At 41.8% G+C, this 27,795-nt stretch overlaps 1 protein-coding gene across 2 annotated transcripts in view; it reads right to left on the bottom strand.

The window, feature by feature from the left end:
* Positions 1-24,159, bottom strand: part of col27a1a (collagen, type XXVII, alpha 1a) — a 64,269-nt gene extending 40,110 nt beyond the window's left edge. Inside the window, exons 1-8 of one of the 2 annotated variants that reach the window (XM_085358409.1) lie at positions 23,822-24,159; positions 19,756-19,826; positions 14,257-15,278; positions 13,573-14,055; positions 10,966-11,019; positions 4,762-4,815; positions 3,351-3,404; positions 3,155-3,208 (exon numbers count right to left, since the gene is read on the bottom strand). In XM_085358409.1, the coding sequence (XP_085214535.1) occupies positions 3,155-3,208; positions 3,351-3,404; positions 4,762-4,815; positions 10,966-11,019; positions 13,573-14,055; positions 14,257-15,278; positions 19,756-19,826; positions 23,822-23,874 (1,845 nt within the window). In that variant the 5' untranslated portion in view covers positions 23,875-24,159. Of the gene's footprint in view, positions 1-3,154; positions 3,209-3,350; positions 3,405-4,761; positions 4,816-10,965; positions 11,020-13,572; positions 15,279-19,755; positions 19,827-23,821 lie in introns of both variants that reach the window. The other variant, XM_085358408.1, reaches the window with a different exon arrangement.
* Positions 24,160-27,795: the final 3,636 nt, after the last annotated feature.

Below are 27,795 nucleotides of genomic sequence, written 5' to 3'. Positions count from 1 at the left end.
GCTTGTCTGACAGTGTAAAATCACACTCTAGTATCACACATTTAAAGTACCACTGTTTCCTCCATTAAAGTTTCCACGGAAAAAAACCCCCCAAAAACCCAGAAGCCAAATTCCAGAATTCCCGGTCGAAACATCACGGCTAAGGATGAATTAGAGGCTGGATATTCGTGCGTGTTTGTGTGTGAGACAGAGAAAGTGGAGGGCAAAAATACAGAGGAGAAGAGAGGAAAAGTTGCTGTTGTCCTGTTTTCCTAAACCACAGAAAAACAAGCAAACGATGACAGAGAAAGTTAAACAGCTAGAAACACAAGAGCAATACGAAGGTGTTTCAGGGTGGCCTACGAGGGAAATCCAATGCCCATAAATGTTGTTATTTGTTTTCAAATATTGCATTCTCTTTGTATTCATCTGGCTTCTGTGGAAATGGAGAGATCTACATCAGGGCGAAACGCGTCTGGGACTTTCCACCTTGAAAATGAACAGAACAAGGCCTGTTTGAGGAGTACCCTTTGGAGACTGACTCACACGCCTGTCACAGTGTTGCATTAAGGATGGAGATTCATTTAAGGAAACTGCTGCTACAGTGGATAGCCGATAACTACAACAAGTTATTGTGCTTTGTTTACTGCAGGATGGAAGCAGGTTAATGAGCTTCTTTGTGTTTGTGTACAGAAAGGAAGTTGCCTCCTTGTGCTTACTTTAACAAGTTTCCTTTATAGTCAAGTTGTCTGTGGTTCATTGACCAATACCTGAGGCATGCTTTGGTGATGTCAGTCTCTGTGTATGTGTGTGTGTGTGTGTGTGTGTGTGTGTGTGTGTGTGTGTGTGTGTGTATGAAGTTGCTATGGTTACGCTCCCCTAGTGAAGAGTCTATGATGTCATTCTGATAATTCGAGCTATAATGTGCCCTTGGGTTTTATTAAAGCAGTTTGCTCCACCTCTGGACTGCATGCAGATAAGCGGAAAATGCTGTCGAGGGTAAAAAAGTAAGTATACAGTGCATACTTTAAAGTGATCTTACATTTATGCTAACAAACAAATCACTGTCTTAAATAATCTGACCTAATCTGTGTAGTCACCCTTGGCCAAGTTAAAAGGCACTAACTTCTTGATAAATCTTCAAATTGCTAGTTTTAAAGGAATCTGTGAATGTTTTTCACCAGACTTACATTTTTTTTTGTTTCCATTCTGGCTGAGTGTGTGTGAAAGAGAGAGGCAGCGACATACAAATGGACTAAGACACACACACACACAACACACACAGAAAAGCAGACACCTAACAAAAGCCATATGTTGAGCCCGAGGTAGCCATCCGGCTGAAGTCTGACACTGTGTTACAGAGCACTGTGGCTCTGGGAAGAAAGTAAATACAGCCAGAAGTGCTTTACACCTAGTCTGAAAGGCATACAGTCAACCTGCACTATTCAATTACTGACCTAATTTGTTTAAGACATGTGCACGGCTCAGCTGCATTTGATGCATGATGTAATTGGAAGCTTTTAATAGGATCTTCTTTTCATTTATTAGACATATGTTTGCAACAGTTTACTTGGAAAAAGGGTGAAAGGAACTATTTTGATGCTGACTGGAAGCGAGCACAAAGATTAAACTGAAGTGGTTCCCAACATTTTTCTGGCTCACATGCGGTCTTTGTTTATATCTGTCATATTTCAGAGGTATTCAATTTAATTAACTGCCATCAGCTGGAGTTTACTTGGCACTACTATATGAAACTGTGGGTCAGGCTCCACTCCTTTATTCTAGCTTTCGTAGTTTATTCACTGTGTTATATGACTTCATAACTAAGTTTACATTGTTTACAAGTTAAAGTCTTTACAGCCAAAGTTTTGTTCCTCAATCTGCCCTCACTCCTAAGTCATTACAAAGCGACACTTGATCAGGTACCTAGCATATTACACTGTAATAACCTGGGCAATTTTTACATCGTTTTGCAACTTTTCAGTGGAGTAGAGTTTAAAACGCTGATTAAGGGGAAAAAGCAGTCCACTGACGTAGTCACTGTTACAGAATGGGTAACTATGTTAACCAAGGATGCGTAACCACGGTATCGAAGGAAACCTGACGCAGATGGGAAAAATGGGGCTCTTAGTGTGTGTTCAACACGACAACCCTAACTTTCCCCCTGAATCTAACCACAGAGTTTAGTTGTTTGAATGTAACTGCAAGTCAAAAATAGAGAGTGAACGTAAAGGAGCCCCAGTCATTCACCACCCAACCTACTTTTAAATTCGGACCCTAAATTTTCTGTTCTTCTCACATTGGCAATGCTAAAATGTAACCCTGTATATTGGAAAATGATGTTAAAGGTGGTTCCCCTAGAGTTAAAATATGAATCTAGGGAATGGGAATGGGTTGCATCCTTTCTCTAACCACTAACCAAGAAACCACATTTAATTCTGACACATTGCATTTGGCTGATTGTTTGTATCTTTTCCACATGTACTGAGCCAAAATTCGTACTTAAACTTCAACTGCTGACGCGCCCTCAGGGAACAAGTATTAACAAGTAGTAACACACGCGCTCACAAAGATAAGCACACAGGGATGCATTCATGCCCACAGAGACGCATACACAACCCAGACATTCAACTTGGTCTTAATCTCAGTCTGTGCTTGTTACACTTCTGTCTACCAGAAGGTCTGCCCTACATTTTACTTCCTTGGACTTATGAATCACTCAAGCCGTGCCTTAAGTAAGATTTAAGACACTAGCAATTTGACGACTGAGTGCATGATTCCCATTCTCTTTTCCCCTTTGAAAAAAAGTCTGACCCCTTTATCTCCTGTGGCAGCCTTCCTGCCAGATCTCTGCAGGATCCACTAAACAAACTGGCGAGCACAAAAAGGAAAAACAAAAATGGAGAGAATTGGGAAGCAGAAGATGAGTAGAGATACTTTTACAAAGATGAGCAGGTTATACACAAACAACACCACACACAGACACATTACCAATACACATTGTGACTCATGCATTGCCTCGGGCCTCGCCTCATAGTTTGCAGATGCAAACGCTTTGCTCGCCTTTTAGTTGGTAAATAGGCGTTTAAGAACAATTCACTTCAGTTTACTGAGAGTAAACTTGATGAAAGGGTTTTGAGAAGCTCTGGAAGGACATTAGCAGTTCAAGTCTTACCTTTCGACCTGGCTGGCCAATCATTCCAACTGGGCCAATGATCCCCGAGTCTCCCTGGAATACAAAGTGGGAATGTTTAAAGGCCAAGTGTGGAGGAAAGTGAGGTCACACACACAGCAATCAGAAATGCGCTTAGAGCCACCCAGGACATCATTACAAATTAATGGGGAAAATAAGTATAGGGAGGATATTATACCTTCTCTCCTTTGGGTGCTGGTCCAGGTGAGATTCCAGGGTCACCTTTGTTCCCCTGGGAGAAACAAACAATTCACCAAACTCACACGGTGAAGTCAATCATATTTATCACATGAATAAAATATGAACATATTTTCTTTTTGTGGAAGACTTAAAGGACATAAAGGGGTCCCTCTTTATATCACATACTTAAAGATAACAAGTAACGTCTTTGTAGTGTGAGAAATTTAGTAACACACATGCTCTACTTAGTGGCCTCCACACACACACACACACACACACACACACACACACACACACACACACACACACACACACACACACACACACACACACACACACCAAGCTTCATTGTCAGCAGGTAACAATAATGGGGTTTCAGCACATCAAAGCCACGGATCGGAAATTACACTGAGTGCTGACTCCCTCTCTTTCCCCTTCGGACCCCTGCCATTTACAACTCTGTCTCGTTTATTAATGATGAAAGAACGAAGATTGTGGTGCACCCCGAGACATCAAACACTCCATAATCTTTCTTTCAACACACTTGCCAGGAAGAAGAAGCTTGGCCCACACCAGTCTGTCTCACAATATACCGAAGTTCTCATTAAACCTTTGCTGCTGATCATTCCATCGTGTTTGCGTATGCCTGACCTTATCTGTAACTCATGAGACTTAGAGGTTCTTTAAACAGTTTGCTTATGTTTCCAGTGTTGTTATTAAGCATGCTAACCAGCAGCCAGCAGCCTTTCTTACACTGCAGAGAAATCGCCCTTCCAATCTACCTCTCAGCTGGAAAGCAACAAATCTGAGTGCAATCAATAAATAATAGGGTATGATAATAGCTTGAAGGTTTGGAAAAGTTTCCATTTTTTTTCATAATGCACTTTAGGTGCAGGCCCTCACTCTACCATGTAAGCACACAATGTCAGAGGTTAAGGGTATTTGCAAAGGCATAAATCCATTACATCAGGAATGCAGAAAATATTATATATACATATATTTATATATTTTCTCCTTAAAGACCTCAAGACCTTTCAACATAAAAACCTCAGTCGCTTGCAAAAGTCTGCAGAACAATTCAAGTATAAATGGGAATCCTAACATTGATCTCTTCAGCACACATGCTAAAGTGAAACAGCTTCTGTACTCCAGCTGCCAGGTACTTGCAGCCCTGCTGTGAACTGAAGTTTCCTTTATTTTTCTGCCATCAAACTCCATTACCGTTTTGCTTTGTAGGGGTTTCCAGCTGATATAGAAAAATGTAAATCTAACATGTTCTCATGGGATTATGATTCACATTACATCATAGTAAAATAGCAGTATAGGCAAACCCAATCGTGTAACCACTTCATATGGGAAAATCGACATGGCTGGATCACGCAGGACCAAAGGTTAGACTAGATGTGTACCTTGAATCCAGGTGGACCGGGTCTCCCAGGGTTTCCATGTGGACCAGGGGGGCCCTGTGTTGAAATGAGAAAAAGTAAAACACAATCAAAAGGTGATCAAGATCAAGAGCAGGCATTTGCATAAAAAAAGAGCTGACGCAGACTGTGGCTTTGCTTCTGTGAATGAGACCAGGGATGAAGGTGGGGGGTAAAGACTGTCTGGAGAAGCTCAGCCTCAACCTGTTTTCCTATAAATCAACTGTGTGTGTATGTGTGAGTGTGCTGATGAGGTATTTGGCGTTGTTGTTGGGGGTAGATGCTTATGGAAAAAATGGGGCTCTCAGGAGCTGCTTTACCATATGGATGTGGTTTTCCTGCCCCCACTCGCCACAGACTCCACAAGCACCCCCCCCCCCCCCCCCCCCCCAACACACACACACGCACAAACAAACACACATTTTCCAGGGATCTTAATGAGTAATACAGATCATCTCATTTCATAACATTTTGAATTCGATCACTGGTGTGCATTTCTGTCTGCATCGACTGTTGGTGAGGAAATGAGCTCAAACAAAGCAAGATCTACAGCGGCGGCACATTTGTAATGTAAAACCATCTCACTCTGTCCAGTAACCCCCACAGGGAGGTTTAAAAGAAGATGATGGAAGCCAGAGGGTGAAAACACACCAGTTTTTCTTGGGTTTGAAAAACAGCCTGCAGAAAAAAAGCATGTGAGGCTGCTATGTCCCCGTCACTTAGATAGCTGTTTGTCTTCCCCTCTCTTCTTCTGAGTTTGCTGTATAATGCTCACTCCTTCCCTCCAAATGGTATGCCATTTTTGGGTCCATGACCTAGCTCTGTCCTGGGTCAGGGCTGATCGAGTCAAAATGTGGAAAAAGAGCAAAAACTGCTTTAAGAGCTGGGTCAGCAGGTTTTACTGAGGTGGCTAAAAACAAATCAGGAAGTTATTATGTAAGGCAGGGGTGTCAAACTCCAAGCCTCGAGGGTCGGTGTCCTGCAGGTTTTAGATCTCACCCTGGGTCAACACACCTGAACCAATGATTAGTTCATTACCAGGCCTCTGGAGAACTTCAGGACATGCTGAGGAGGTCATTTAAATCAGACATGACATGACAGCATACAGCAGGCCTTTGATGGAACGGATCTTTCTATTAAGGGACAGTTTGATGAAAGTGACCAAGAGTTTGTGATGGGTGAACACAGCATCTTGGTGACACGAGGTTCTTATTAAGTAACACTCAGGAATTTCCAGCAAAGATTTTATTCAATTTAACTTTGCATTGATTTGTTTGCTGTAGCTCAGGATGTAGAGCGGGTCATCTACTAAGGTTCAATCCCTGGATGCTCCAACCTACTTACCAAAGTATTCTTGGGTAAGATACTGAAGTTACTCTTTGATGCATTCATCAGAGTGTGAATGTTAGATAGAAAGCACTTAGGCATAAAAAATGTTTGTATAAATGTGGGTGAATGAGGCATGCTGTATAAAGCGCTTTCAAAGCTCAAGTAGAAAAGTGCCATAGAAGAACCAGTCCATTTACTTTGCATGATTCACAGGTCAAAAGAGTCCTCAGGTCTTACTGGGTCTTTGTGCATCTGCCCTTCGTCTGAAACAAGCTGTTTTACAACCCTTCTACTGCCTTTAAGCCAACGTTCTTCTGATTGGTTGCCCCTCACAAACAAAAGAATTAAACAAATGGGGCTTCTCTTATGCTTGGGATGACCTTAGTAAGGATTTCATACAGAGAGCCATGAGTAAAAAAAACAACAACAAAAAAAAAAAACCTAAACTGAGTACTTAGAGCAGTCTGAAGCCTGAGCTTTTGGCTTACATGCATTATTTGTACATACGCTGAACTCATTATTTGAATTTTTGGCCATGTTTCAGATGAGCACATGCAATTGTAGCAGTAAGCCTCTGAAAGAAAATAAGAAAAAGTACGATTTTGAAATACTCTCATTCCAAGCATTCTCAAGTTAAGACCTCGCCTCTTGTCCTCCCACATGCTTCCCTTTTCATTTTCGGTTTTGTATACAGCTGGCATTCCTCGAGAGCTGGTCTGTCCAGACAGCATTAAGGGTCCCTGTTGTGCCCTAAATAAACTTACACAAACAAGACAAGTTTGAATTACATGATTCAAAATTAACCCTGTGGCTTACCACAGGTTGGTAAGTGCTCTAGTAGGCATGGGCTGGCACTAACATTTGCTGCAGTGCTCTCGCCTCCGCGTCTTGCTCCTTCTCTCTCGCAACAGGTGTCTAATTAGAGAAGACCAGGGTGGGGCACACACAAGCTAAGGGCTATCAAATAAAAAGCCACCAACCTCTGAACAGCAATACTTGCTGTGGTTCCTGCGGTAATAGTGCTGCTAGCTCTGTGTAATTTATTCCAGTTCTTTGGAGACAAAATGGTGAAAATCTAAACAAATGGTAGCTTCTAATGTTTCATCATATGCCACCATATTGTATATAAATACCTATGCTTAAATATACCAAAATGCCCAACAACATATGTGCAACTTGAAGCCAACACATGCACCATACGCACTTAAAATTGGATACGTGACATCACTGCCAAAGTCACGTTCACACGCAGAATATTTTAGATGAGGCCTTTTGATGGGCTGTGCTGTAAACATACTCTGACTTTCAACACTAGCTCGTAAAAGAGACTTTAAATGTATGTACAGCCACCATATTAAAGATAAAAGAGATTCTGTATGATGCTGTGCCAAATGAGAGCAGACGGGGCAGTATCTGATTAACTAACATTAGATCAAGAGAGCATGTGAAACTGCTGGATGTCCTCATAATTAAAGATTCCACCAAGCATTCACAGACACTCGAACCTTTGCCCCTAAAGATATTTCACTGTTTGTTAAAAGTCTGAAAACAGACCTCGCCACTGCTGGATAAAAAGAGTGGAATTTGCAGCTTAATGCTACATGAATTACACTCAAATGCTATAATAACAGAAGCAGATGGGGATGAATGAACTGCTTCTGTGCCAACATTTTTAGCATATGAAAAAGGAAATAACGAGTAAAAGTCTAAAGTATTATTTAGGTATTTAAAACAATAATAGTAATAATTAATAATGTGAATGACGAGTTTGGAAATTAAGATGGAAACCTAGATGTGGTTTTTATGCCAAAACAAAGTGCCCAAAAGGGGATTGGTCTGTGATTTTTATAGTCCCGGAGGTCATTACAAAGTTGTTCCAGAGGAAAGACCCGTTCACACAGTTTACTCTAGGGATTATAAAGACCCTTGAAAAGCTGATCTGTTGCGTGGTGTTACCGAAAGAGCCCAACAGAGGAGCACATGTTTTCATTTGAAAGTTCTTTAAAGTTTTCCAGGTTTCTATTCCGTATGCCGATCTGGGATCTGAATGCATACAGGTGAAGCAGGGTAGGGGAAATTTGGTTAGCGACAGAGGAGTGGTTTGGAGGGAATGCAGGAGGAAAGATGGGTGACAGAGATATTTTCACCCACACAAAGACCCTTTTGACCCAGCAGTTTCCAGATGAACACACAAACACACACGCACACACACAGGCTTCAGATAGATATAGGCCTGTGCGCTGACGATGCATCCACATTTCCACTCACACCCTCCTACCATCGTCGTCATTATATACCCTCAAATACACTCGAAAAAGTTCGGCCCGACTATTCATGGGTACTGAGCAACGATCTCTGTACTCACATCTGTTGCCATAGAGATGGCATCTCGCACTCTCATGTGTGGGATGAGAGGTCAAGGTTCATGGTTGGTTCTTCTTGGGCTCAATGGTGCTCTGTGTGTCATCATGCAGACTTCCAGTAATCCCAGGCTACAGAAGGTCAAACCTGGTAGAGCTCTTTTATCAGAAACTAGTCTTTCAAACAAAAGAACCTACCTGTGACCCTGCAGACTAAGCAATCTGCACCATATATTCAAATTTTTAAGTGACCAACAAGTAAATTTCCCTTCCTAAATTGAAACCACACATACATCTGGCTAAGAGGGGAGAGTTTGCATAGCATGTCTTTGCGCGGAGTGCATGTTAGCATGTGTGTGTGTGGCTTTCTATGTTTGCACACACACATGGCAGCAGCAGTTAAATTTGATAAATGCTTTTGTTTACAGGAAAGCGCCATAATCTGTCTCACTCTTTATATAGGCAGTTTGTAAACTCACCCACATACGGTATGTCTGTGCTGCACGGAGGGATTAGTGTTGTAGCACGCATACAATCCCATGTGAGCGCTTATGGGCCCAAGTGTGTGGGTTAAACTAAATCACACTGGCAGCGCGTTTGCAACTGACCCCTGGATTTATAAATACATCCTTACTGAAAATGACTTCTTTTCATTGCTTGCCCTTTGCAAACCAACCACTTCCACTGAGAATGCCACCAGCAGTTCAACATCTCTCTTGACATAAGCGTGATGCTGTTGCTGAGATAGTTTATTGAGTTTGACAAAAGTCACTTCTAAGCTATGATGATGGTAAGGGGTCACTGCCATATGCTAAAGCTTTATCAAGGGCAAGTTAGAGTTGAGAAGTCCAGCCCAGCCTGGGATCCAACCAGTGATTAAGGATTATGCTGCAGCACATTTTTCCTGCTTGAACTACTGCAGTTATCAAAGTTATCCTTCTGTTTATTTGCATTTATCTTACGCATTCATTGCTTACGAGTCCAAAATAGAGAAAGTGTTCCTTAGGAAAAGCTTTAACAGCTCTCCTTGTAAATTTCCAAAATACATTTGGAGGAAAGTTTCAGCTTTCTTGCGCAAAACATATTTCCACTCAGACTCATGCTTGGCTTGACTGGCTTCACGCAGCTCTCTGCTTAGATTTTTAAACCCTATTTAGGATTCATTCCAGGTAAGTTTGATTTGGATCATAAGAAATCCCACAAGAGGGACCAATGTGGTGAAACTGGTACTACAGACAGAACGGGAGGTGCTGATTGGGCTTAAATAGCTTTAATTAGAGCCAGACAAAGAGCTTTTCATACATATGTAGTGGCGCTGGGGATCGCAGAGACTTTAGCTTAACGGTCTTGCAGACATGGAGGAATAAGCACGTAGTACATATTATACTTAAACAACAACAAATAAAAATATAAAGGATATCTGAAATCACTGTGTAGTGCATAAAATGTCAGACTTTTTTTTTTTAATGCAGGTTTGCAGTACCTTCCTTGTAATTAACAGTTTAACACCAAGAACATAAGGGATACCACAGGCACAACTGTGCTAAGCGCTAATATCAATGAGGTAATTGACATTAGGGGATAATGCAATGTGCTGATAGGATACAACAAGTTGTTGATTGGTGGGGGTGATGTAATTTTTCAGACAAAAACAAAAGGAGAAAAAAATTGACACCAAAATTGTCAGAATTCCTCAGAATTCTGATTTTTTTGTGGTACATTTTATGTAAATCAACACAGTATGTGTTAAAACTTCTACTGTTGTTTCCCTCTATGGGTACTGCTGGATAAGAGGAACACATTTTATTACAATCCGTTAAAGGGTTATGATAGTTCAGTTTGGGCAATGCAAACGTGCTGCCGTCGTGGTTACAAACAAATGTCAGGCTGAATCCTTACATTTTATGGGACAGTAAGTGAGAAACAGAGGAAGAGAGCTCCTGTAAGAAGACTAGATTTATTTAACTTCCTTGGAAAAAAGAAGTCTTTCATTAGCCCAGAATGGGATTCCTATGGAGTGTTGGTGCAGTCTGCTGCAACAGTTCAGTCGGAAGTAGAAAGTCCAGTGAAGCCATGTGTTCTTTGTCTGTTTACAGTGCTTTTATTAGGCATCCTGTGGCACAGGCAGCCTTTTCAAAGACCGTCTTTATAGAAGCTTTCCTGTTTATGCTCAGGGGTGGGAGGTCAGCACTCGCATCCCCATGCTGAATATGGTCAATCTGTCTGCATAGGAAGACTTTGTGTGTGAGTATATGTGTGAGCGCTGGGTTGATAGGAGGGACTTGGAAGGCTTTTATTTTCATGACTGCGTCTTGTTTGGTTATTGTGGCTTTTTTGCCTTTGAGGTTTAGGTCAACAGGTAGGATAAAACACACACTTATTTACATTTATTTAAAAAAAAAACAATAAACAAAAAACCCTCAACAACAGACAGAATCGTTTTTTATGAAAATGTGTTCGATCTGGTTGGAGGTGTCAGGGGGTGGTCAAAGACACTTACCCGAGGACCCCTCTTGCCTAGCACGCCTGGCTTCCCTGGAGGTCCAGGCAGCCCCTACAGAAAGATTATTTGGTTAGTGTTGCAGTCTGATACACCATTTATACAGCACAATGACTAAGTATATTCATTTAGCATACACTGACAGAACCAGACTCTCATCCAATGCATTTTCTCGGTGGATTCATCTACATCACAGAGGCTGCCATTCATCCACAGGGTGAAAAAACCGCACACAAAGCGACACCTTTTCCCTCTGAAGTAATTCCATCTCAAGGTGTTGAGAGTTCACCCTTAGCCATCGAGAGGATTTGAGCCCTTGCGGCAGGAAATCGTAGAAACACTAGAAATAACAGGTCATTTCCTGCACCGCTCAATGCCCCTGTGTGTCTATATCAGGCCCGTGCTCATTTGTTTTCTTTTAATTGAAAAAGAGGGAGAAAACGCAGAAATCAGGGAAAACAGTATTTTTGGTCATTTTGGCAAAACAGGCAACAATGTGGGCTTCTGGTTGTTAAAGCATCTTGTAGTAAAGTGTTTATATAACACGTTTTACATATTTTGTCCTCAAAAAAATCGATAAATAGTCGAGTAGTAAAAAATAAGCAGCATCTCGCTTTTTGATATTGACTCATTTTAGCTCTCAAAAAGAATTTAAGAAAGAAGAGACTAATTCAAAAACAATTTAAATAAAGAAAACCACAACTCATTCTTTACACACACAGACATCATGTCTGATCCTCAGGGTTATTCTAATAATAGTCACTACCTGCATAAAGTGTGTCTGTCTATTCTCTGATTTATTTATTTATTTATTTATAACTGTGCTGGAACCATCTCCTCCTCCGCAATGACCTCCTAAGTAGAGACCACCCTTACTGTTGCAGGTGGTGTGCCCTATGGTGGCCTGAAGACCTGTCAACATCAACATACACCAGTGTCCGTCTTCACACTTACACCCCCTGCCTCGGCCTTCCTTTCTTAGCCTGGTTTGTTTATTTACTTCACTGTCTTTTCCTTTTTGCACCTGTCAATCTTACCTCATTTCTTTTCTCTAAGACAATTTGTTCAGGCTTCTGGAAAGGATGCTTTCAGTTATGCTGGCTGTGCTCGTCTGCATATATGAATTGTGCATTGCTGTGCACAGAGTTGTCCTTTGATACACGATAAACTCTGTTTCTACGTTTACAGCGATGAAAATCGTGCTTGGCGAGTTTGAAAAACGCGTTTTTAAGGTTTCCTTTCTAAAAGCTTATATATAAAGTGCACTTTAACTGAGCACAGAAGTATGTTTCCATACAGTCAATTCAGATTCAAATTCAATCTCAAAAAAATGCAGTGGAGCAGATGTCAAAGGAAACCATTTTTCATGGTAGGAGTGAGGCGCCAAAGGTGCTTCAGAAGAGCGACTGCAGCACTTTTAAGATAAAGCCCAGAGCATTTCTATGGCTTTATTGTACTTCAGGGCCAGAACTCCACCACAACCTACCCTACATTTAATGCAACTTAACCTACATTTAGCATAAGCCTCAGCACAGTATCAGCACTTGTGGATATGCCAGACAGTCCTTTGGTAAATAATCTTCAAACTTCCCTTACTGATCCTTCTACAATTTATTTTCTTCGGTAAATGACTGCACTTCATATCAAGATTACAGGTCCTGGTTTCTAAATGCCAGCAACTTGGCTCACCTTAATGACAGTAAAGCATCTACTGGACATCACTACAGAGGTAAATTAGCGAGCCCTAGACACACTGTATTCTGCAGTCTACAGCACCAAATGACAGGCTGCTGCAAAGAATAAGCAAGGCACACGTATCAAACGAGCAGGCCCTGCTTGCACTTTACACTAAGATGACTTAATCACAGGTACAAGTATGAACACACCCAAGAGACACTGACAGAGACATTGTGGTCTGATCATTCTGACCACATTTTGAGTTGGGAAACTGTGTAGACAGTTGTGTACACAAAGGTATTCTCTGCTTCGTGGAGACAAGCACATTTTCTGAGACTTGTTCTGATGCTGAAGGAGGGCCTCGCCTAACTTAACGCCTGTATTGGGAAGCTGAATGTTTGCTGACTGCTTTAACCTTTGACCTGGACCTGGCTTTGAAACGAGACCATGCAACCTCCACCAGAACTCTCTGAAAGAGGAATCTGGTGCTGAGACGGCAAGGCGTCAGACCTGACATGTCACAGCCAGACTGGAAGGCTCTGTGCATGGAGTAAGGTGAAAAGAATTAGAGAAATATAGCAGGGCTTCAAACCTCTGTGGCAAAGGAGACTGTTCCATATTAACCTAAATATCTGTGTGGTCTTTTTCTAACCCAAAAACACCTAAATCAAAACTGCACTGGTCTTTGTTACAAGTGACAAAGACCAAGGCAGACTGGGATGAGCTAAAAGAAAAGCTCCATTCACTTTTATTGCTTTACTAATGTAAACTTGCCACACACAGCTGCAGGCACAGAGATGAGACATAGTCTGTGCACTGCTTGCTCACCTTGATTTTGCAAAACACCAGTGCTGATATAGATTTTTTTTCTTGTAGCATTTACACACAACCAGTCTCACTAAACAGCTCAGGTTGACCAAAAGTTCTTACCTGCGGTCCTACATTTCCTTTCTCTCCCTTAGCTTCTACCAGCATGGAGAATTGCGTAGGTGGCACCTCCCAGCTCTGGAAGCCATCAGTAGCAGGTGGTGTAACTGGGTTGTATGAAGGTTTAGTAGGTCTTGGGGTGACTGGAGCCTTGGTGGTCATTGGTTGCTTTGTTGGCTTAGGGGTTTTAGCAGCTGTAGGTTTGGGGGTGGCTGATTTTGAGCGGTTGACCTTTGATGTTGTTGGTTTAAAAGGAGCATCTTTTAGAGAATCTGGTTTGGGTTTGGACGGAGTGGCTTTCGATGATGTAACTTTAGACTTGGAAGGAGTTTTACTGGCTCTGGTGGGTTGGGGTTTCTTTGGGACTGCACCTTGGTCTAATAATGCAGGTTTAGGCTTTGTCTTGGAGGGTTTGGTGCTGGTACTGACTGGTATCGTAGGTTTCTTTGAATTGCTTGCTCCCACACTTGCATTTTTTGGGTTGTTTTGAGGGGTGGGTTTTGACAGAGTGGGTTTAGAGAGTGTGGGTTTTGAGGGACTGGGTTTTATCGGACTGGGTTTTGATGGAGTGGGATAAGAGAGACTGGGTTTTGGTGGACTGTGTTTTGATGGAGTGGGTTTTGGTGGACTGTGTTTTGATGAAGTGGGTTTTGGTGGACTGTGTTTTGGGGGAGTGGGTTTTGGTGGACTGTGTTTTGATGGAGTGGGTTTTGATGGAGTAGGTTTAGAGGATTTCTGATTAAAAGCTTTAGGACTGGAGGGTCTTGCCGTTGATGGTTTCGTGGGTGGTGCTCCTGTCCTGAGTGGTGTTGTGACAGTGCTGGTTCTGGTCTTGAGAGGTGGTGAAACCAAACCAACTTGGTCTGTAACTGGTATCACAGTTCCCAACAGGGTCTTTGGGATGATGGTCCCTTGGTTCGGTTTTATCGTTTGGGTGGGGGCCACATATCTGACAGCTGAGGCTGCAGCAGCAGCGCTCCTGGCGAGGCTGAACCCTGTGGTTTTCCTGGCGGTTACTGGGCTTCCACGTTTAGGGGTAGCAGCAGTAGCTGTGATGTTTCTTTCTCTCGGTACAATAGGCAGCAAAGGAGAAAGGTTAGGCCTGTACGTGTCAGCTTCCCTGCACTGTTTCTTAATGTACCTGCAATAGTTGTGAGCTGCCTGTGCAGAAGGGACCAGATCAAACTGGCAAATGGCTCCTTCAAAGTGTGCTGAAGTTTGCTGCTGGCTTGTCCTCCCCAGCAGCAGCGAGCCATGGAGCTCTGGAGCCAGCCCCTTTTCACTGTCCGACCCAAAGTCTGCATGAACACTCTGCCCTCCGCAGGAGGCATATAGAGTCACTCTCTGTCCATTAATTCCCAGACCCAGCTGGTGCCACTTGCCATCGTGGGGCTCATAGGGCAGTGCCACAGAGGTATTTGGTCCCGTGTGTAGGACCAGGTTTCCCGGTACAAGCTGTAGACCAAGAAGCAGCTTCTTGTGGTCTGAGAGCAGGGTGAAAAGGAAAGCGCTGTTGATACGGTGAGAGCGTACACTCAGGACCAGCGTGAGGTTAGGCCAGATGGCCGGAGGAAAGATTGATCGCAATGGAGCCTCAATATGCGCCCGCTGGTTGAGGATGATCCCCGATCTGAACGGAATGACTCCTGCCGGCAGAATGCGTGATGTCCTCTCTCCCTTAAGCCCCAACTTTTGGAGAATGTCCACATCTGTAGAGGAAGAAAAGGGCTGTGTTAGATAAATAGTGTTTACAACATGCTTGTTTGTGATGTTTATGGTTATTGTTATCTCATATTTTTGGTACCTGGTAATCATCAGGAACAAGATAAAATAAACAACATAGGCAACTTTAGAAATATAAATCAAACATCACGCAAGAACTACAAGAGAACACACTGAGATCTGGACTAGTTTTAAACTTTTACTGTAATTTGTGCCCAAACTGTAACATGTTTTAAATGGTTGTGGAAAAATAATTTAAATGTCAATGAGACAATCTGAGTTCTTGCATAAGAATTTGGTGCAAAACATTTCACTTTTTCAAAGTTTTGTTTTAACTAAAGACTCCTATGCTACGAGAGGCTTGCATCATGTCCATATTGAAGCAGTTCACAAAATACTGTAGCTTAAACACTGAAGAGTGAAGAGACAGGCAAAAAGAAAGAAAGATTCAAAACAATAATGAACTCAGCAGACTTTGAGCACATCTAAGTGCTTCTGTAGATGGTTTATAGCAACTTTAGGCCAAAATAAATTTATGTCCAGACAGGCAGGAGTACGCAGCAATCTTGTTTCTTATGTTGCTGAACAGCACAGAGGTCTACTTCAAATGTCAGTGGCTTTGCTAATTCACATTGCTCCAATATGTCTGGCTTTTGTGATGCCTTGAACAGCTTAAAGTGTCGCACAAGGGCAGCGTGTGTACACCACATTCTGTACTGCACTCACAGTGAAATATAATGTTGATCTTTGCCAGTAATCTAAAACCTTACTGAACCCTATAACACTAAAACTCATAGAGATTCATCTCAGCTTACTGTGATTAGAGTTTAAAAGGTCAAACGTTCAACAGGAATTATTAGAAATCCTTTGATAAGACAATCCAAATGTGTTGCAGTTAAACCTAAACACCTCTCCCAGTGTATGCCTATTATCCTAATTTTGTCTTTCCTCTGGACCCCATAAACCTCAAATGAAATTTTGGTTATATAGAGCAGAAAAGAATGGATATATGGTCATAAAAAAATAGAATGCTAAACCAATTAAGCATTGCACTCACTGCAGGTGAGTCAAGGCTAAAGCATCCAGCCAGTACCAGGAACGTACAAGCAGACTAGAGGACCTAATCCTTTCTTAGTAGCCACCTGGCCAACGCACTTGAAAAGCAAAAGCGAGGTCACTGCATGCTTTGTAATGCTGACAAATATGTGTTTGTTGCAAATGTGTGTTTGAGGCACACATTTTATTCATCTCTGTTCATATTAATGCATGCATGCTGTACTGTAAGCTAATGTTCAAGTGCTGACAATGTTAGCTATACTGATAGACACGTTTCTTTGTGTCTCTTTGTTTTTAAGCCTTTAATTTGCGAGGGAATGAACTAAATGACATCAGCGTCATCATGTAACCTCTTTCCCATCTCGTCTCTGTCCTTCTCATCAGTATGTAGTCAGCGTGGACATTCAGAACATGGCCACAGAAACCACAAGTGAGTACAACATCTCTCAACTCGAGAGTTCGGAGCACAGTTTCCAACCTTTCAGCCAACTTTGACTCTCTGTTCAGAGTTTCAGTCTCAGTAGTCCCACAGCCCTCATTCTCTCCATGACCTGTGATCTCAGACCTAGGCCCCTCACCATTTTTATTGTCTGCGGGCTCACTCTGACCTGTGGTCACTGGGGCCTGTCTAATGGGGACATGTGTATAGAATCCATGGAAAAGCAGTGTTGATGAGATACCAGAAAAAGTGGGAAAGACAGCTGGGATGTGCTGCACTGGTAAACTATAGAGAGTGAGGACTTGAATGACATGCTTGTCTTTCTATAATACAAGGCTTGCTTTATTAAACTGTTGGGCCCCAGACTTTGAAAATACATATAATTGCAGGGAAAGTTTGAAGGAATATTTGAGCTGAGAGAAAAAGAGGTTTAGAAAACTTTGACATTAAACATATGCAAACTGAAAACAGAACCTTGAGTTAAACGACTCTTTCTCCGCTGATTGCTTTAAGTTCTTTATGGTCCTTACGTGCTATGTATAAGGCTGTAAGACTTCCCTTTAGTTCAAACCATTAGAGCTTTATAAAACAGGAATAATATTCACACTGTGCATGGTGTATATTACTCTCTGTGTGGTCTCTGATGCATTAAAGGACAACAGGAACTTGGCAATGAGGCAGGCGGGTACATTACCTCTATCTGTTCTGTACATTGTCTCCAATTCTTCTATTCTACTGTTACAGAGGCATAAATTAACAGCACAGTCTCAGATATAAAGCATACTGTAAGTGTCTGAGCAGATGCATGTTTAACACATGGCCAGAGTTTATAGTCTCGCAATGTGCCAATTCACTCAAACAGGATAGAGTGAAAGTCCAAGGCTCTTTTCTCTGATCGTATCCCTTGTAGAGGATGAAGTCACTGATTTATACTGAAATAATCCCTTTCGGGCCGATCTGTGCTAGTTTACAATAGTTTATGATATTTCCTCATCATCCCCAATCATCAACACAGCAATATATTGCCTGAATTCCCTGAATATCATATTTGGAATCATCACTTATTAGACTACTGAATATGTTTAAAACGTGAAACTAAGTCTTCGTCTTATGATCAATGCTTAGATAAGGGACAGAACATGGTAAAACATGGTCTATCTGGAATTTTCCTGTTTTTCCTCAACCTTCTGGCAATTTATTTATTTGAATGTTTCAAGAGACACACAGACAAGGATGGAGAGCTGAATGGGGAGTCATATGATTTGGAAACTCAAGAATGAAAGTGAGGGATGACGTGCAAATGCAGATGTTGTTCACCATAATCATTACCTGGCTGTTCCCCTTTTACATTTTAAAATTTGTTCCACTGCAGAAAAAAAATGCTACATTTTTTCCTAATAAAATCATGTCAGTGTTCAATATACAACTTAATCCTTGACTCTGGCCTCCAAAAGAAGTCTTAGGCTGCACTGAGGTATCCGTGTGCCAGGGGACAGTGAGTTGCTCACAGGCTGATCAGCAAGAACGTATTGCTGAACATTCCTCCTCTTATTGTTCATCCTTTCACAGTTCATTGCATTTCACAGTTCAAAACAGAGACTCTTTACTGAATAAAAAGGCTAATTAGAGGATGAAACGGAGCCTAAAAACTAAACTCAGCTTTCAAAAAGGAGCCAAACATGTCCAACTAACTTTATTAGGTCTGACTACTAAATTTTACACCTCTGGTGAATTATCGCCACCAAGACTTGTTATGTTACATTAATTGTTAACACCAGACACTTTAAAGAAGTGTCAGCTTTTCAAAGGCTTATTTGCAGAACTGTGACTGTGGAAGAGCCTTGATGTAATGAACTGAAATGACATTTGGTTTTGTCGACCATCAGTTTTCAGTCACTGCTTTGTCGGGCCTACTGAAGTCTGTGTGCTGTCAGCCTCAATCATAATGACTAGAGTAGGGGGGCAGTTCACTGGACTGTATCAATAACTCTTCATCAGAGGAAACTTCCAAATGGTACCAAAAGGAGATCAAACAGAAACACACTCAACGTTTTCAATTAAATCTGCAATAACTGATTTTTAAGGCTACTTGGATGCAAGATTGTGAATGTAACACTGACTTAAGATCTCGGTTAAAGGCAAGCCTGTTAGCAATCAGCTGAAAATGTTTTAACATCCTGCATTTATGGAGAAACATTACTGGATAATGACTCTGCTCGCCTCATCAAAGTCCTTATGCAGTCTTTTTGACCAATACCAGTGGCTTAGATAGCTGCAAAATGCTTGACTATATATTGACCAGCAAGCCTGTAACTGTTCAGTCTCCTGTTAGGAGACTGAACAGTTACCGTAGAGAAGGATGTCTACGGTAGATGAAACATGCCTGCAAAAGAGCTGAGCACAATAATAAGGCGCATCTCGCTAAATGCTTTGTAAACAGGTGCTATATGAATAAAGTATGAATAAAACTGAATTAACTTAACTGTATAAAATGTTCTGCAAAGTGGAGGCAAGCTCCTGATTTAGGCATCTCTGAATTCTAGTACACGTTTCACATCGTCAAACGTTTCCCTTTTGCCCTTGTGAAGAATATTAGCCTTTACAAATGCTTTGCTAAGTGGGGTCTTCAGCAGTGCAGCTGTCCAGACAAAATTTTGACTTTAACCTCTGACTGACATGAGATTTTACATTTTTTTTTAGATTAATGGTCAACATTGGATCATTGAATGGTTGAGCTGATCACTCCCTAGATCCTTGGACTTAGCTTACTCAACACCTGTTGTTATGGCAACGGCTGGCCCAATTCTCTTAGCAAAGTGTTTATGTGCTTGGGCCTTGACCAAAAAGGCAAAGAATAACTGCAAAACCTCACCAGGGTTCCTTACAGTCTTACAGAGTTGGGGTTTTTTTCAGCACAAACAAAAGAGGTCAGAAAGTGCAGTACGTGGAGGTGAGTATGGAAAGCTTACCTTCAGAGGGTACTTGTGTAAGTCCCAGGTAACAAGTACAATATAAAATGGTACAGAGCAATAGGGCTCTCCTGGAAGAAGAGAAGAGAAGGATGTCAGAGAGAGGCAACAATCACGTGGTATTGGACAGACTATTTAACTCTTTTTCTCATAGTTATTCCTCACTAACTGTATCCATACTATGATCAATCAATCAAATGTGATTGCTGGCTAAGGCAGAGATGTTGATCATATTGGCACCATGAATTGAGTCATAAATAAAGCCAGAAACTTCTTTTTTTTTTACCATTAACATTAAAGATATAATTCTCTCCCCATTCATTTAGATAGAGCCTTGGCCTCATTAACCCCAAATAACTACTTAGAGGTGTTGCCAAGGTAACTGCAGAGCCTCATAGTGCTTTAGAGGTAGTCCGGTCCTACGTTTAAGTCCCTGATGGACAAACAGTCTAACAAGTCACAACATGAGAATGCAAAAGTCTTTGTTCCAGCATATAATAAATCCACAAATCTCAATTTACAGATACATTGGACACTTGTCTCAACCCTGACAAAAAAGTAGTATTAATGAATGTAATTATTTGCATTTAACCATAGAAGGCATGCCTTAACATATTGTTCAACTGTGACACAACTGTTTACAGTAGGAGGGCACAAGCAGGAGTCTGCTAAAGCACTTAGATCTCAGCGAGCCTCTATCTCTCTGAAACACAAGAACACACACACATTGTGGTTTTGGAGACAAAAATACTGTAGTAGACTCCCAAAACCAACCAAATGTGCATGCATGTGCGCTCGTACATACACACATGTGCAGAAAAAACAAAAACAAAATGTCTCTCAGCACCCTCACCGCATCCAGGTGTGCAGCATAACTTAAAGAAACTGACTGGCAAGTGGACTGAGATCCCAGTAGGGGTCCGAGATCTGGTGACAGGCTGGGGGAACCACTGTTTACCACTGGAGGTCATCCAGGCGCACATGGTCACACACAGACACACACACTGGAGGAGGAAATGTATATAACAGCTGTTGCTGGTGGGCCACAGTAGGCAAACAGGGCTCCAAATACATAAATGTGGGAAAGACGGTGACTGTTGCATAAGCTGAGCGATTTGCATTATCCCAGACAAGGACGTGTGTCTGCCTCTCTTCAGAAACAATTCTACAGCTCCAACATTAACCAGTGTGTGTGTGTGTGTGTGTGTGTGTGTGTGTGTGTGTGTGTGTGTGTGTGTGTGTGTGTGTGTGTATCTGAATGCACGTGTGCAACAGTGTGCTCACATCCATGTTTGTGGTGTCTGTGTCTCCAACCCTTCCATCCTCTAGTTGCTAATGAAGCGTCATCACACTCATCCACACACACAGCTGGCTGTGGTTGCTCGGGATGTGTTTGTGTTTGTGTGTCACTGTGTGTGTATGTGTGTGGACTTGTGTGACTCAGTGTCTTATCAGCGGAGGGAGAGATCCGCTTTCTGAAAATGAGTCATGAATGATGAGGTTTTTACTGCAGCCCCGACAACTTTTATTCTACTCCTCGGGCTGTTTACATCTGTGGAAACTGGACCGGGTTTCCTAGGAAACAGCACCATTTTCTTTGGCTTTTCACATTAAAAGTTCTCAGTAGCTTGTTTAGATTTTCATTAGGAGAGGGGGCTTTTGAAAGGCATCTGACAGGTCAGGTTTTTCTCCTGTGTGGAGCATTTGAAGGTGGCTGTGCTGAAGGGGGATTTGTATGCAGTGGATATTTAAATCAAATAAACTGACATCTGTACGCTGACCCTGTGTGGTGTGGTTTTCATACTGCAACAGCGAGCTATGACATGACTCCCTGAGGGGATTCTTCCCTAAGCTGAGTGGACAAAATACAGACTGGATGAGCAATCCCTCCTCCTAAGTCATCCACTGCATTAGGCAGCCTAACACACATACTGTGCGTTAGGCTGCCTAATGATACACTGAAGTCCCAGCACAGAATGGGGGAAAAACTGCCATGCACTGCTGATAACATATTTATCTCCAGATTAAGAAGTGATTAGCCCACAAATCTGCCATTTTAAGAAAAATAATGGTAAGAGATCAACAACCAATTTAACAGAGTGATAAACTGTTGGAAGGAGTGAGACAGTGAGTGAATAGAAACTGTTGCAATCTTTGTACAATTCCCTAAGTGGCAAAAAGGTATTGCTCATTATAAAATCAGCATCAGTAATCTGCAAACTTAATAGTAAATATCCTCTCTTCTACGATATGTTCTGCTAATATTTCCACTGTGTTCTTAGACACCCCCCCCCCCCCACCCCCAACAACCATGACAAACCATTCCCCCAGAAACATATACGCAGAAGCACCAACCTCTCTGCAGTTATAGAGGGAAAAAAGAAAAAGAAAAACACAGAAAGGCCAGTGTAGTTTCCATTTCTATTTACAATTTTGGCCTTCTTATTGATTCTCTTGAAGGATTTCCCAAAGGTGATCCTTCCCCCTGACCACAAACTCACATTCACACACAGTGGAAAATTCCTGTGGATGAGCTGACACTAACAAGGGCTGATGAGGAGGAGGAGGAGGGTTTAAGAGTGTCAATCCACTTTTCTCCCTGCAGTCAGCTAATGGCTCACTTCAGACAGTTTTTCAAATAATCCACACCTTGTTCTACAGAGTACTCAGGCTCTGAGCTGGATTTTGGAAGGGACTGCAGTTAATCAATCCTTTGGTCAATGAGTCATCAATTAATCAATTTAAAACTTCATCTTTTCAGTTTGATTTCAAGGATAAAAAATCATGCATTGCTGAGGATTGATTGCGTGTGAAAAGTAAAGAGCGGGACACGAAGGGAGACACCAAGTGGACACACAGAGAATGAAACTCTCTGCACACATCGCAGACAGACAGACTCGACTTCATCACAGTCCATAATAATGCAGTCGTAGCGCCGTGGAGTCGTGACTAACACAGTGAGGAGGCAAAGCTTTTGAAAGCCGTGTTTCTTTACGCGCGACAGGTAGGTGTGATAAACCGACACAACCTGCGCCAATTTGTTTTAATGAAAAACGAGCAGACGATGGGTCAACTGTCCGGACTTTCCTACTCCCTAAATGACTGTACAGCTGCTATCTCGCCAGCAATCTGTCAAATAAACCAGCTGTTCAGTACTCAATGAGGTTAGAATCGCGCCTGCGTGCACAACTGAATGCAAAAAAGAAATGGATCAATGGATGACATCTAAGCTCAGCAACATTAGGCTGCAGCATGAACTTCACCAAAAAGTCAACAGTGTAGTACAGACGGCTTTGCGCTGCTCCCATGTGTACTTACTGTCTGTGGAGACCTATGCTGTAAACACGTCCATAAAACATCTGCAATTTATATCACATTCTAGTAAAGCTCATATCGGTTGCAGATGTTTGATTAAATACTTTAAGGCTGTCGCAGAAACGTATGCGTTCGTTTAGGCTTGTTTGTTTGGGGAAAGCGTTTTTAACCATTAAAAAAGTATCCCTTTATTTAGCCTTCGTAAAAGTGCCATGTGGGGAACGCGTAAACGGAAAAACATGAAAAGCATGCGTAATAATCTACCAAACGGCTTAGTGGATGCTGATGGACCTCTCATGAAACTTTATGGGTACGAATGATTCCCTAATTTGCTTGCTTTGTCAGATGAGTCACTTTAATGAACACTTCCAGTAATGTCAGCGAACTGCGTGCGGATATTAAACACGACCTACGCAAACTGCGTCCGAATGAACCGGCTTTTTCACGTAAGAACCGATAAAGGGGAGGTAAAAAATATCTGCACGAATGGAGTTGTTTGGTATTCCATGCAAATAACAAATTACACCCATGGTCCAAACAGACCCCATTCAGAGACTCAGCATTCCCCATGTGGACATAATTTCTTCACTGTGAGCTGGATAACAGCCAGCCGGCACATCATCAGATACGCACATGGAGGCATCCAGGTCTTTAAACTGTTTTTCGGTACACATGTTTTGAATATTCCCGTTCACATAACATAAAAAAGTCGTTAAAATAAAATAAAACAGTGATAACAAATGTCACTTACTTTGTGTCTAGATGAGAGGTTCTGCAATCTCTCCTTCGGGTGCCTAAATTCATTTGTATTCATTTGTCCTGGCAGTCAAAAACCTGATCCTTTAATCACAGTGTGACTCCTTTGCAAGGGGGGCAAAAAAAGACACCGGTCGCCGCTTTACGCATTTGACAAGCTTGAGGTGAAGTTCCAGAGGAAAAAACTCATGTTGAATTGCCTGTCAAGTCCAGTATAAATTCCTCCTGACAGGCTGCTTTGACAGAGAGTTTTCCTGTGCGGTTGTCTGTCGATATTCCCTTGTGTTTCATTCATTTATGCCGATCCAGTTTGGAGGGACGCGCGGCCAGAGAGAGAGAGGGAGAGCGAAAGCTGGGTTCTTTTGAAAGGGGGTTACGGAGTCAGGAGCGTTGGACTCATCCCTTTCCTTTTTAAATAGGCTTTCTGTGGGTAAAGCGATGGCAAATGCACCGCACGGCCAGGTGTCAAGTTACAAGCCCAGCGGTTGCATCGAGCAACTACACGCCTTCTCAGGGGGTGGCCACAAGGATCTTACCCCAAATCCAAAGCACCGGCTAACCATATGAATGAAGCACGGTGACACGATGGGAAGGACTTCACTAGAAAGTGCCAGAAACGAGCGCCTACAGCTACAGCTTAAATATAATAATAATAATAATAATAATAATAATAATAATAATAATAATAATTATTATTATTATTATTATTATTATTATTATTATTATTATTATTTTATTAATTTATCTATCACACGTACATGCTAACCCTCCCGATTTTTCCGGGAGAATCCCGAATTTCAGTGCCCCTCCCGAAAATCTCCCGGAGCCACCATTCTCCCGACATCAAAATTGGAAAACCATATCCCAGATTGGCCCAGCCAATTCCAGTTTCCAACAATGGCTACTGAAGCTACTTAGTTTTAATATCACTCTTATTACTCTTTCTGGGTCGCAAAATAAACTTTTAACATATTTTCAGGTGAGAATGTAGCTGTGTAAACTTCAAATATCTGCAGCAAACTCCCGGCACATCGTTTTCAAACCCCCGCGGTCTTTTGCTATTCAGGTTAAACATGATATAAACGTCACTTAAATAACTTAACCTTCCTGCCTTCTTGGGACCTTTTTGTGCCACTGCTATGTGTTAAATGGCTGCCATTTCCACTGTGTTCAGTGGAATATAACCAAACTTGCCACAGGATAGTTTTTACCTGTCAATGTTAATATTCCAGTGTGAATTCCTTAAATCAGCCTAAAATGGCTGAGCAGCAGAAATCCCCACACCCATCACCCTGGGGACCATTTTCTGCCCATTGACTTCCATTATAAACGCTATTTTTCAACCCCAAATTATCATCATATGATTTTATTTTTTCTTCTTTTCTTGGATGTCAATGAAGACTCAGGGCCTTGAAGTTTTAATTTTTAAATTGCAAAAAAAATGCAAAAAAAATAATGGCAGGTCAAAATGTATGTTGGTGCCAATCTTTGGTCCATCTAAAGGCCTACTTATAATGACAATCACATATTACTTCAACTGGTTTTTTGTGGAAATATTTAGTTTCGTTTTTTGGTTTTTGGGGCTTATAACACAGGGCGCTCATGTAATAACACTGGGATTTGAAGGGTTAAAACAATGAAAATATAATTAAAACTTTACATGAATATTTCAGGGAGAAGTAGTTTTACAAGGTTGGCTAATTTAAAGTGGAATAAAATATGGATATATGGTCTTTTTATGGCGTGGCTGAGAATGGTCCCTAGGGTGATGGGTGTGAGTTTTTTAAAGGATGGCAGGAGGGTTAAACATGTTATTGTTTGGCCTTTTTCGGTGTTTTATTTGTTCCTGAGTAAATAGTTAAAGTTATTAGATTAGACTAGATTAAATAAAACTTTATTAATCCCTCGGGAGGGTTCCTCTGGGGTTTTCACACAGCTGAATAAAACTGATTAAACAGAAGTGTGAGATGGTCGAAAAATTTACGCCATATTTTAGATAGAAAGGAGCAGACGGCAGAGCTTCACTCCTTCCACCGAGAGAGCTCATGACGTAATCCTGACCGTTCAATTTCACAGTCGCTCATTTCCGGTCTACCCGGTTTCGGGCCCACTTACACCGCGAAGGCCGGGTCCCCAGGTGGACGCAGCCTCTGAATTTGGACACCCCCGGCCTGTTTCCGACATTTAAGCTTATTTTATCCGATAAATAAACATTGTAAAATTCAAGGTTTTTGTATATATATGTAGGCCTATATGTATACCCTGAATGTCTCCCTAATTCTGAGGTCTCAAGGTTGGCAAGTATGCCTGCAATGTATGGAAAAATTGATATGGCCAAGCTTTGGATTTTCCCAATAAAGGTGGTAATGATAGATACCAGCTCTATGACTGTAAACTTGGCGAGTGTGTCATAACTCCCCAAGGAGTAAAAACTGGGAAAATGTAAGGGGAGGTTTGGAAAGAGCTATGATTAACAACTGAGCAATAACCAGAAGATAATATTTAAAATGTAGATAATAGTCACGGGCTGGAAAGATGTCTTTGTCTTCATTCAGTTCACTTATTCAGTAAAATTGGGCCAGTTTGCAGAGATTTTTCTTTTAAATTTATAAATAAGACAACTGTTTTTACACTGGTTTTGCCCATGATGTTAGAGACATGTTAATGGAGAAGCACCTGGATGAACACCCATTACCTTAACAGGGGTCACGGCCTGATCGGGGTAAGGCCGGCCAAGACCACCCCACAGGGACCGTGAGCCAGTAATTACCACCCACCACCTGTTTGAGGTGTTTCATTAACACGTACATGTACATTTGACATGATATTTTAAGTTCCTTTCAAAACTGTTCAAAAGCAAATGAGTCCAAGAAACACACTGCCTTCAGCAGAAGGTGCTGCCATTGAAAACAGTTCCCTGCAAAGTCTGTGGATTATCCTTAGAGATAATCCATGTCCAATTTATAGGCGCTGAGGCAAAAATACAAAGGAATTCTCACAAATACGTCCAAAGATATCTGCATGGATACCATAACTCTGCTGAGCAACAAAAATGTTTTTGTTCTATTGTTTTGCTATTTGGGTGCATTTGTTCATTTCTGAGAAACACTACAGTACTTGGACCTCATCCCATCATATAAATTCATTCTCCAAATAATATTTTTTTAGCAGTCGTGTTTTGCTTGTAATTAAATCAATTTAAAGGGAATATTTGGATAATTTCTGATCTTATCACTAAAATACCAACTTTAATTTCTAAAATCAGAATGAATGAATCCAAACACTTACTCAGATGAATGCTCCACAGAGCCAAGTTGGAGGATAAACAATTAGCTGATGAGGCTAAAGATGTCAGTGACTTTGAACCATTAGTGGCTGACTGACCAGTTAAAAAGGTCACCTTAAATGACACTCTGTAAGGCTGAAGCTGACTGCTTGTGTGTAAAGCACATGGTGATCTCCCCTCATTTTAGCCATAAGCTGTTGGTCAGCTAGCCTCAGGGGTGGGTGCTAATGGATGCAAGTCATTAAAATCCTCTTTGCAGTCCCTTTTACACACACCATGCCTTGTGTTTCAGAACTGGGTGCCACCCGACCCTCCCATGTACTTCCAATGAGCCACAGCGACGCTGCCCCCTTCATCCAAATTACAAACTCTGTACTTGCTAGCGCGCTCGCTGCCACCCCTTAAAGCTGCTTAATTATGGTCATTGGCACCACGTCTGAAAGCTCCCTTTATCCCCCCCCACACTCCAGAAATAGGTCTTGCTGAAGCACACAAGCAGCCCAGATCAAACACTCCCCATAGGGAAGGGGTCATTACTGGTACGCAGGGCGGACACAGCCCAATGGGTGCCGGGCCACGCCTTGAGCCCAAATTGCAGCCTGGGCCTAGTGAGGACACAAGACTGCTCTTTGATGCACGGCAAGGGAAACAGCAGCATAGCCTATTTGGATATCAGTGTTTAC

The sequence above is a fragment of the Diplotaxodon limnothrissa genome, linkage group LG7 (genome assembly GCF_057381915.1).
Source record: "Diplotaxodon limnothrissa isolate DT_005_m linkage group LG7, D_limnothrissa_male_GT1.1, whole genome shotgun sequence".
Classification (NCBI taxonomy): domain Eukaryota; kingdom Metazoa; phylum Chordata; class Actinopteri; order Cichliformes; family Cichlidae; genus Diplotaxodon; species Diplotaxodon limnothrissa.
This window is presented reverse-complemented; position numbering and strand designations above follow the sequence as displayed.